Source organism: Haematobia irritans, chromosome 4, assembly GCF_050003625.1.
Source record: "Haematobia irritans isolate KBUSLIRL chromosome 4, ASM5000362v1, whole genome shotgun sequence".
NCBI classification, from domain to species: domain Eukaryota; kingdom Metazoa; phylum Arthropoda; class Insecta; order Diptera; family Muscidae; genus Haematobia; species Haematobia irritans.
Window position 1 is genome coordinate 60,478,237 of NC_134400.1, and position 12,178 is coordinate 60,490,414.

The 12,178-nt window shown below is 31.5% G+C and overlaps 1 protein-coding gene across 1 annotated transcript in view; it reads right to left on the bottom strand.

Moving 5' to 3' along the window:
• The window catches only part of olf413 (DBH like monooxygenase olf413), a 341,496-nt gene that overhangs the window by 160,655 nt on the left and 168,663 nt on the right, over positions 1 to 12,178 (bottom strand). The window contains exons 6-7 of the mRNA XM_075307787.1: positions 10,183 to 10,378; positions 3,682 to 3,851 (exon numbers count right to left, since the gene is read on the bottom strand). Of these exons, the coding sequence (XP_075163902.1) occupies positions 3,682 to 3,851; positions 10,183 to 10,378 (366 nt within the window). The remainder of the gene's footprint in view (positions 1 to 3,681; positions 3,852 to 10,182; positions 10,379 to 12,178) is intronic.

Sequence of the window (12,178 nt, forward strand, 5' to 3'; positions counted from 1 at the left end):
TGGGACGATATATGATCACGTCTTCGTAGTCTATAGACATATCTACTAGAGGTCTGCATCGAATAACTTTTCACTACATGTATGCAATTCGCTGTCGAATATAGTACATACACTGTCTTTCTCTCAGAGCGCAAGTAGTGAAGTGAAGAGAACACTTGCTTGTCAAATACCACCAAGTACTTATCCGAAAAAATATGTGTTCCGAAAAAAAGGAACAATAAAAATGCAAGTACTTGAAAAAAAGTACAACATGAATTCTCTTCATTTCACGTGGTACCAAAGGTATTTCTCAGTTATGTGCGAAGCAAAACTTTCCATTATTATTAATCATAGATATGTATGTATGTCACATATTTCATATATTTAAGTATGTCACACACTTACCTTAACGTTTGCCGTTCTTTATAACAAACTGAAAACACATATTATGGAGAGTAACTGTTTTTTGTATTTCTGAAACTGCACGTGGTACATGGAGTACTCTATGAAGTTTTGTTCTCGCAACATACTCGACGTGATCACTCTGAGTACACTTCAATAAGAGAGAAAGAGGAATATGTGTTTGTTGGTAGTGAAGACATCAGAGTAGCAACAAGAAGTTACTCGTGGCTTTTGGTGTTCATCAAAATGTGTACCAATTGTTTTGCGACTCTCTCAAATAGATGTACTCATGTAGCAAGTACACGTGTACTCTTCATTTACAAATGGAATTGTGCAGACCTCTAATATCTACATATGTTGTTGAAAAGCACATTTAGTTTGCGCAAGCTTGATGAATCGCAACTTCCAAATATTTCACTTCCATAAAGAACAGTTGGCATAATATAAGACTTTGCTAGTAAAATCCTCACGGAAAGAAGTGTGACATAACGAGTTGCCCAAATAACTCCCACTTTATTGTAAGTTATGCCAATAATATTATTTATGTGGATAGAGGTTAATGTGTCGTTCAAAATAATTCCTAAGTTCTTGGCAGATTTCACTAAGTTCACCCGTTGACCATCAACAACAATGTGCGCAATTAAACACCTCTTATGTACGTGTCCTGCATTTTGTGTAAAGCGTAAGCAAATTTTAGGGGCATATAGCTTTAGATTACTAGCGGACCTGGGAAACGTTAACTTAAGCAGTCTGTTAACGTTTTTGGAACAATCTGGTTGGTTCAACAAAAGAAAATAATAGAGAAGGTTAAGTGGTTAAAACTTGAAGTACCCATATGGAATAGGTACTTTTAGTTAAATGTGGTATCGCAATGGACTGAATAGTCTAAGTGAGCCTGAAACTTAATCGGGCTGCCACTTTAACCTAACCTTCATTCCAATTTGTTTGTCTTATAAATTTGTTCACTTTATTTGAGTTTATAACCAAATTTGATTTACTGTATATTTTTAAACTGTTTCCATTTTCCATTTAAAGGTGAGTACTGTTTTCGTATTTTTTCACCAAAACACTAAATTAAAAGTACAAAAATCTATATGAAGACGATTATATTTACAAAAAGTCTTGCGAAATAATGAATGGAAAAGATCTAAGGAATTGATTGTGAGCCATTTTGTATTTATAACTTAATTAAATTAAAAAAGTAACCGTGAAAATAAGCGGGTTTTCAGCTTGCAAACTGAACATAGTATTCAGCTTTACGTGCAAAAATTTCACCATCACGCATCCATATAAATCTCCACTTAGATTATTTTGCCTTTTTCTTGGCCAACCACAACAAACGTCGTTTGTATGAGGTTAGCTGATCATTAATGTAAATGTATTTGCTAGTATCATCATTTACGTTTTCGTTTCTATCTGTTGCATCGACTTTGCATTTATTTGTTTTGCTCACTTGTTCTCTCTTTTTGCGGAGAGAGCAAAATTCAATTATCACTTTGTTTTTTCCTTTTAGTCTGTATGCGTTCTCTATATCATGCTCTTTTATTTCCACGTTTAGTTTGAGAGCAATTTTCTCTATTAACTCTGCCGCAACTATTTGTTAATTTTTGACATTGTTTATCTCATTGTTTCTTACTTATAAGCTTTTGTTCTAGTTTGTTTATTATTACTTCCATTTCGTTTATTTTTTTCTCTTTTGCTTTGTTTTGACGTTGAAGCTCAGAGACCTGGCTGTTTGATTTATTAGATTTTCATTTATTTGTGCTAATGTTCCTTGTTGGTTTTGTAATTGTGCACTAATAGATGCAAGTTGAGCGGTGATACTCGACAAGTTGCTCACACAAAAAAAAAAATTCTGATTCAATCACGAAATTAATTGATCCAATTAATTTTTTAATTGAAATGCCTTCAATCACGAAAATGATAGTATCAATCACGGTTTTAATTAGGCATAAAAAATTGATTAAAAAATTAATTGATTTGATTTGAAAAGATCAATTAATTTTTTAATTGATTCAATTAAAATTTAATTGATGTTGATTGCAAAACTCAATTAATTTAGTTTGATTAAAAAATTGATTGTTTTAAATAAATTTTTATTTAAAAATTAAAAAATTTCCATCACTTTTTTAAGTCTTCCGAGTTTGATTAAAAAGTTAATTGTATCAATTAATTTTTTAATTAAAAATTTAAAGAATTTCAATCATTGACTTAATTAATTTTATGCTTCTATCTTGATTAAAAAGTTAATTGTGTCAATTAATTTATCAATTGAAAATTTTTTCAGCTTCAATCAACTTTTTAATTGGAAATAGTTTGGTTATATTTTTTCTGTTCACCATCGTTTGTGTAGGATCGCTCTCTGCGATTGCGGGCTATTGGTTTGGAGTCAGGAAATGTGAATTATTACTTAGTTTTGGTGATTTATTTTGTTGAGTTACTTGTTTATCATCATCTTCGCTTCGTTTTTGCTTTTGTGCGCTATTTTGTTCTGCCGTCGATATTTGAGTTTCTTCTCTCTCTCTGCATTTGTGGCATTTCAATGCAGCTTTTTTCAATGCATTCATACCCGCATATTATGATTGTTGTAACGAACAGCAAGGCGAGAAATGAAAATGCGATTTACAGTCACCACAAACAATATGTTTGTCTTTTATATTTAAACCACATTGAGCACATATTGGTAAAATCACTACTGGATTTGACATTTCGCTCACTTTTTGTAAAAAGAAATATTAATGAACAAAAATAGGAAATTGCAGTAGTTTTCGACAATGAAGACTACAACTCGAATATTAGCATATGTGTCCCAAACATGTAATGCTAGTTTAGGAACATTACATTTTTGTACTTAAATATATTGTGTTTAAAAAATTGTGCCCGAAACACATGCCGTTAATATCGGATCATATGAAAAACGTATTTTTTTAACAGTGTAGATGAACACTCCAAATCGAGTCAGGATAATACTTGCGAAGCTTTTTCTTATGCATACTCTTCTTTGGATTATTTTTACCAACCGAACTTCGAATATTCGATTGATTCATAATCAGATTTCATAGCAATAATGATTATTCAAAGAATTACATTCTATGAAATCGATTTGTGTTTTTTTATGTGTATTATTAACATCAGTTGATGAGAAATATCAAAAATTTGTAATGTGGTTAGACTTCTCAACTTGTTAAAATATTTTTTTTTGTTTAATTAATATATGTAGGGTATCTAAGAGGCACCGTTGAGGAATAGAAGCAGAATTTGTGATATTATTTCGTCATGTTTTAATTTTACAATAAATACCTGGCGCAGCTTGACTTCTCTTCCAATTAGGTGGGTGCGCATCATTACAGCGAATACTTGAATTCCTTCCGACGGGAATGCATATGCTGTGCAATCTTCCATGCATTGGCCTTCTGATATGACCTCTTTTTGTCCCGGTGGTATTATATGTCGCCAATTGGGATCCATGCCTAAATATTGGAAATATATGGGAAAGAAAAAAAGACAAATAAAAAGTTAACGAAAACCTAAGGATATATCGTGTTATACACCACTAATAAGTGGATTTTAGTATCAGTTCATCAATTAACTGCATATGTAGTACATTGAAAAATATTATTGACTGTACAAAAAATCCTCTCCGACAAATTAATTGCATTTGTCTTTACATGGTTGTCCGTGCACACAAAAATTCTATCGTTAAACTGATGTTAAATATAATTAATATTTATTTAATAATTTATATTTTTGGAAGGAATTGGTATTATTAAGTTATTGAAAAGAAACTGCCAGATACCAATCGCACACGCCCGACTATACATACAGTTGTGTGAAAAGTGATAAGGACAGTCGCTTTCACTGTCTTTTGTGTTTATAAATTCATATAAAATAAGAAATTTTTTGAAAAAAGAATTTTGGTGTGCAATGCTTGTAACTAGACGACATTAAGAAAAACGGTTGTGTTTCAATTCCTTTCGTTTTCATTGAAAAACATGTATCTAATTGTCCTGAAATTTGAATTCTAAAAGTATTTTAGAACCATAAAGAGGTGTGCCTAAAACGGTGAGTATCGGTCCATATTTTAGTATAGCCCCCTTAAGATCAATCTCTCGATTTCGTTGGGTTTCTAGAAATAGTAGTTTTTTGCCTGAAATTGTATTTTAGACTCACAAAAACGTGTATCGGATTTAGTTTTTATCGGTCCATATGGTAAGGTAAGGCCATATAGACTGATTTCATTTCTTGAGTGTATAGAAGGCGTACTGATCATGAAAATTGCTTGAAACTGAATGTAATATTTCCAGATTTTGCTTCTCGTAATCATTTAAATAATGGGGGTGAAAATCTACAGATTTTAGGGTTCCAATCAAGATGATATTACATAAGTTTCTTGCACACTTACAAGAGATGTTAATGATTCCTCTGAAACTCAAACAAAAATGGTTCTTATAAATCCAAAATCTTCATAGGCAAAATCTTTAAATTTATCATCAGGAAGTGTTCTAGTTGAACGGCTCTGCTTGGGAGAATGTCTGTAAACAAAAACCCCCTGAAATTTTAAAGGAAACTATAATATGTGATTCATGGTGGTGGGTATTTAAGATTCGGCCGGGCCGAACTTACTGCTGTATATATTTGTTTTTTTTTTTTTTTTTGCAAAATGACAGATTTCTGCTGTGAAAAATAATTAGGGCAGTTTTTTTTTTTTTTTTTTTTTTTTTTTTTTTTTTTGTAAACAAAAAACGATACTACAAATTAAAAGCCCTTTTCTTTTTGTAACTAAATGCATAAAACATATTCATAGCTTCACAAAAAATGCTAAATAAATTGCACTTCTGTAAACTTTTTGTAAAATATGGGTAGAAATGAGCGCTATGATCCATTTATAGCATTTAACTAACTAAGAAATGATTTGAATATTGACGTTCATGCATCAACTATTCGAAAACACACATTCGAAATGGATTTAGAGTCCGTAGTGCATGTCGAAAGTGTTATTGTTATCCAAAAATAATATTAAACAAGGAATACATTTTGTTAAAAATTAAATCGATTGGTCTAAACAAAAATGGAGTAATATTCTGTAAGCAGGCCTATCCAACAAGAATTCAGTTCCAAATATGCTCGTAGTACGTTGAAGATGGTTCAAAACGGTGGTGGCAGTATCATGGTATAGGAAGCATTCACGTATTATGGTGTAGGTCCTTTATGTCGTATACAGAATATAATGAAATCAGCTGATTACACAGATATTTTGCAAAATACAGTGCTGCCGTATGCACTGTAAGGGGAAAGTGTACATCAATTTGCGATGAGCTCTGGAATCTAATACAGGATGCGTGGAACGAAATACCGCTATATTTTTTTTTTTGGTTTAACATTTATTGGTCGTGTACTATATATATATATATATATATATATATATATATATATATATATATATATATATATATATATATATATATATATATATATATATATATATATATATATATATATATATATATATATATATATATATATATATATATATATATATATATATATATATATATATATATATATATATATATATATATATATATATATATATATATATATATATATATATATATATATATATATATATATATATATATATATATATATATATATATATATATATATATATATATATATATATATATATATATATATATATATATATATATATATATGTATATAGTTTTATTTAATTTCGTAATAGGTTTAAACTTTCATAAAGTGTCTTGGTTTTTTTTCACATGTTTTTTTTTTTTTTTTTTTGTTATTTAAGCAAATACATTTTTGATGCTTAACTTACACTACAACTAGTCTCTATTATGAAGAAATGACTAACCAATAGTTTATTTATTAACATCAGTAGATTTATTGAATTTAAAATATCCTAAGTCTCATATAGTCGAACTAGGACAATTACTGTAAATTTTTCATTGGTATATTAAAGCGAGTTAATAAATCGCGTGGTTTGAAACGGCGCAATCTTCTATGTTGATTGGAAGTTTGGAGTAAATTTCGGACTTCGCGATTAGTATGGTTCTGGAGGCGGACAAGATGTTTTTCTGCAAATCTAGAGATTTCCTCTTTGATTGTGTTCATTTTTAAGTCTCGGTGGAGGTCACTATTTCGGACATACCATGGAGCGTTTACTGCGCTTCTTATCACTTTGTTTTGAAACCTTTGTATTTATACCCTAAACCACATAGTGGTCAGTTTGATATGCCAAAAATGTGCCTACCAGAAATATTGATTTTAGACCCCATAAAATATATACCGATCGGCTCAGAATCACCTCCTGAGTCGACCTAGCGCTTGGTGTCCGTCCGTCTGTCCATGTATTTGTTGTTCACAGGATTCCGGTCGCAATTATTAACCGATTTTGATGAAATTTGGTACAGGGAGTTTTTGGGCACAAGGACGAACGCTATTGAATTTGGAAGAAATCGGATCAAATTTAGATATAGCTTCGTGATGCAATGGTTAGCATGCCCGCCTGGCATACACAAGGTCGTGGGTTCGATTCCTGCTTCGACCGAACACCAAAAAGTTTTTCAGCGGTGGAATATCCCACTTCAGTAATGCTGGTGATATTTCTGAGTGGTTCACTGCAATGTGGAACGCCGTTCGGACTCGGCTATAAAAAGGAGGTCCCTTGTCTTTGAGCTTAAAATGGAATCGGGCAGCACTCAGTGATAAGAGAGAAGTTCACCAATGTGGTATCACAATGGAGTGAATAGTCTAAGTGCTGCCACCTAACCTAACCTAGATATAGCTCCCATATATATGTATCGCTCGATTTCGACAAATGGGGCTACGTTGCGCTTTTTTACACACATGTTTGACCATAGAGACCTCACTTCTTACTCAAATTGTGCACAAGGCAACCTTGTCAAATTTTGTCAACATTTTATTTCTATATAGAAAATTTTGTCAAAATTGTATTTCTATAGATTTTTTTTTTTCAAAATATTATTTCTATAAAAAAATTTCTCATTGTATACGTTGCGTTTTCATGTTTTAAGATAATACTTTATTATAGAACCATTTTTGTTTTGTAAAATTTGTTTAAATTTATCGAAAATAGTGTAGGGAAAATTGTTTGGGAATGTATGGGAAAGTAGGGAACTTTTTTTGTCCTTGTAGGGTAAACCGAACATTTTCCCTGGCAACACTGACTATGAGCTATAGTCAGATTGAGACAAAGCACCCATAAACATGTACTCCTTCATTTTCTTAAATATGCAACTGCGGTTTATCTCCCAGACCTATATCAATGCTACCCCACAAATGCTTATGATTACTAATTCAGTAAGGGTGGTTTAGGGTATGATATAGTCGGCCCCGCCCGACTTTCTACTTTGCATACTTGTTATACCCTAAACCACATAGTGGTCAGGGTATAATAAGTTTGATCGGCCAAAAAATGTGCCTACCAGAAATATTGATTTTAGACCCCATAAAATATATACCGATCGACTCAGAATCACCTCCTGAGTCGATCTAGCGCTTGGTGTCCGTCCGTCCGTCCGTCTGTCCATGTATTTCTTGTTCACAGGATTCCGGTCGCATTTATTAACCGATTCTGATGAAATTTGGTACAGGGAGTTTTTTGGGCACAAGGACGAACGCTATTGAATTTGGAAGAAATCGGATCAAATTTAGATATAGCTCCCATATATATGTATCGCCCGATTTCGACAAATGGGGTCACGTGGCGCGTTTTTTCAAACGGATCGTCACAAAATTTGGCAAAATGTAATCTTTTCCATCGCCCTTCAAGTCTGCAAAATTTCATCCAAATCGGTTCAGATTTAGATATATGTGCAAAAAATCATATATATGTGTCGCCCGATTTTCCCAAATTTGGCCACAAAACCTTTATTTATCAACCGATCTTACTCAAAGTTGGCTAAATATAATCTTCTATAGCACTAACTATATGTGCAAAAAATCATCGAAATCGGTTGAGATTTAGCTGTAGCTCCTATATATATATGTACCGCCCGATTTTTCTAAATTTGGCCATAAAACCCTTATTTATCAACCGATCTTACTAAAAGTTGGCTAGATCCAGTCCTCTATAGTACTAACTATATGTACAAAATTTCATCGAAATCGGTTCAGATGTAGATATAGCTCCCATATATGTATCACCCGATTTTGAAAAATTCGCCCCTAATAACCTCATGTTTGACCATACAGGTTTTTTTCTAATATTTAGCATCTTGTAGGGACGTAGGGCCACAATGTAGGACATTTTCACTCAACACAATTTGTAATAATTTTTACATTTTGGTGGCTCTAGAGGAGGAAATTAGAAGCCGGCAAGGCTTGATCTTTAACAATGTGTGGTAAACTTTATTCCTGTAGAGAATTTTGTCAGCATTTTAATTCTATAGAATATTTTGTCAAAATTGTATTTCTATAGAAATTTTTTCAAAATATTATTTCTATAAAAAATTGTCTCAAAATTTTATTTCTGTGGAATTTTTTCTCAAAATTTTATTTCTATAGAATTTATTGTCAAAATTTTATTTCTATAGAAAAATTTCTCACAAAAATTTGTTTATAGAAACTTTTTCCAAAATTTTATTTTTATAGATATTTAACAAAAAAGATTACTAATTTGGGTAGAATTCTACCAACTGTGGCAACCGTGGTGGTAATACAAATTTATATTCTAAGTTATATACGTTGCATGTTCATGTTCTAAGATAATAAAGTACTTAGAACCATAAATTTTTTTTAAATTTATCGAAAAATATAGTATTTTCCGTGGCAACATTGACTATGAGCTATAGTCAGATCGACACAAAGCACCCATAGACATGTACCCCTTAATGTTCTTAAATATGCAACTGCGGTTTATCTCCCAGACCTATATGTTACCCCACAAATTCTTATGATTACTAATTCTGTAATGGTGGTTTAGGGTATGATATAGTCGGCCCCGCCCGACTTTCTACTTTACTTACTTGTTTTTCGATAGAACTGTTTGCCGCACATCCCCATAGCTGAATGCCATAAATCCATATTGGCTTTAATGCTTGTTTATATATTAAGAGTTTATTATCTGTGGAGAGGACTGAATTTATTCCGATTACACACGTAAATCATGTCAATTGTGATTTACAAAAATATCGAACTACTCGAACAATAGTAACAAAATTTTGTTTCTAATTATGTCTCTACCTCTTAAGAAAAAATAAATCGTTTAAACAAGAAAGAATTTTCAAATTTTTATTCGGTTTCTAATGTATCTAAATGTGGATAGGCACGGTCCCAATTATTTTTCACATAACTGTATGTATCAGTGCTGGTTAATACACATTTCCATATTCTCTAGTAAGATCTGGTCGTATTAGAATTGAAATGATACTTAATGTAATGGATTTGGACGAAAACAAAAAAACAGCCTGAATTGATATCGGGCTAACTTAAAATAATTTATATTTATCACAAAAAAAAAAAATTTGGAAATTTTCTACAATAAAATTTCCCTATGTCTATTAACATATGCCTCAAAAATTTTATAAATTAAGCAAATATATCAATGATATGGTAAGGTACCTCTTTTTGGGTCTGATTGGAAGGGTGTTTTCTCTATTGTCTCTCGAGGAGATGTTTAATTGGCGTTTTCCAGGATAATATGTGTTTTATTAAAAGTAAAATATTCTAATTGACTCATATTTCCGATTATACCATAGGGTCGATATGTTTGAATTTGTAAAGAAAATTCTAATGCAGAAATGAATCGCTTACCTATTGAAAGCACTCCAGCATCGTGTTGGCGTAGGATGTGTGTAAAGTAGATTTTCAGTCCAGAATTGTCTGTTACTTGCCGGGCCGTAAGATGCGTTAAATCAGGATGTAGATTGTTGTAATGCGTTTCCATAAGATAATATTTCGCTTGGTGGGACTCCATCGGATATCCGGCTTCATCCGGAAATGTAAAACTCTGGAAGAATATCACAACAGCCTTTGATAAATATTATATATTTTTTATTAATTTATTATCGAAAATAAAAAATATTCAGCCCGTCCAAATTTAATGCAAACGTTATTAATTTCGGTAGTTGAAATGGTAGCAACCCATTTTCGAAAAATTACTTAACCCTTTCACTACACTGTTAGAAAAATATGTTTTTCATATGTTCCGATATAAACAAAATGTGTTTCGGGCACGATTTTAAACCACAATATATTTAAGTGCGAACATGTAATTTTCCTAAACTAACACTAAATGTTTGGGACATCTATGTTAATATGTTAGAATATATTATGTTTGGGGCATGAATGTTTCATAAAAATCATATGTGTGAATACAAACATATATAAATTTACAAATTTCAACTAAACATACATATGTTGTGATATTTTATTCAAAGCGACAGAGAGAGTATAGAGAGAAATAGAGATGGAAACCGGGAGAGTTGACTAAAGATTTCAATATAACACAGCAAAAGAGAACAATTTCTGTGAAACCGCTTGTATGTTGTTTCGGAAAACTGTTTTATGATAAGGCCAAAAATTTGATATGTTTAAGTCTAAATATTATTTAATTTGAATAAAGAGAATATACATTCTGAACCAAGAGAATAGACATTTGAAAAACAAACAGCTTATGTTTTCGCCTTGAGAGCAGCATTTTATGTATGTGTGGACATGTGTTTTGTTTATCATTTTGGCATTATTTTTTTCTTGGTTCGTTAAAAGAAATCAGGGGTCTTCATAAAACAAACGAAAGGGCACTATACTCTTTTTAGAGTTGGGACGGTAAAATGAAATAAGGAGGAAATAGTGAAAAATTACACAGTAAAATGTAAAAAAAACAAAGTTTAGTTTCTCTTTATTAAAAAGTAGTCCACGAGGAGTTGACGGACACCATCAAATATAAAAGCGGGCATTAAGTTCGACTTTTACAGCTAAAACAATTTAAAAAGTTTATTTTCTTTAAAATGAATTATTAAAGAAAAATAAAAGGAATTTTAGAGCGATGGTGTTAAATGCTAGTAAAAAACTGTTCACTCCTAAATAAATTTATGTTTATATCATAAAATTATGTATGTATGTTTATACTCGACTCCACGTTCTTCTTTTGTTAGTTTTTGAATTCCTTCCAAATTTTAAAGTTTTGTACAAAAACAGTTTTTTATTACAAGATTGTTATTTTTGCAATAAAAAATAATATTTTATCCAAAAATCATTCAATTTCGTTTATATCAAGCACTGTTACTGACTATAAATCTTTAATAACGCACATTTCGATGTTTCATTAAAAAAAATTAATATAGTATAAATATAAATGTGTAAATTAAAAAAAAAAACAAAAAAAAATGTTCGGTCGGAGCAGGGATTGAACCCACGACCCTTTGCATGCAAGGCAGACATGCTAACCACTGCTCCACGTGGCAAACAAATGTATGTTTCTGTTAAATAATGTTATGTTTGCATGGGCTCGTGGGCGCTGCAAACTATGCTATATAAATGTAACTTAAAACGATAATTATCTACTGGTGACTATAACAGCTACGTAGCCCAGTGGATAGTGTGTTGGCTTACAAACTGTATGGTCCTCGGTTCGATTCTCCGTGCAGGCGAAAGGTAAAATTTAAAAAATTTATAAAAGTGAATAATTTCTTCAACATTATTTGTATTACAGAGAAAGGTGCCAATAACTAAAAAATTTCGTGGAAGTGAAAATTACGAGTATGTTAGGGAATGAGCACAATCGTGTTTGGGAAAAATTCTTCCAAGC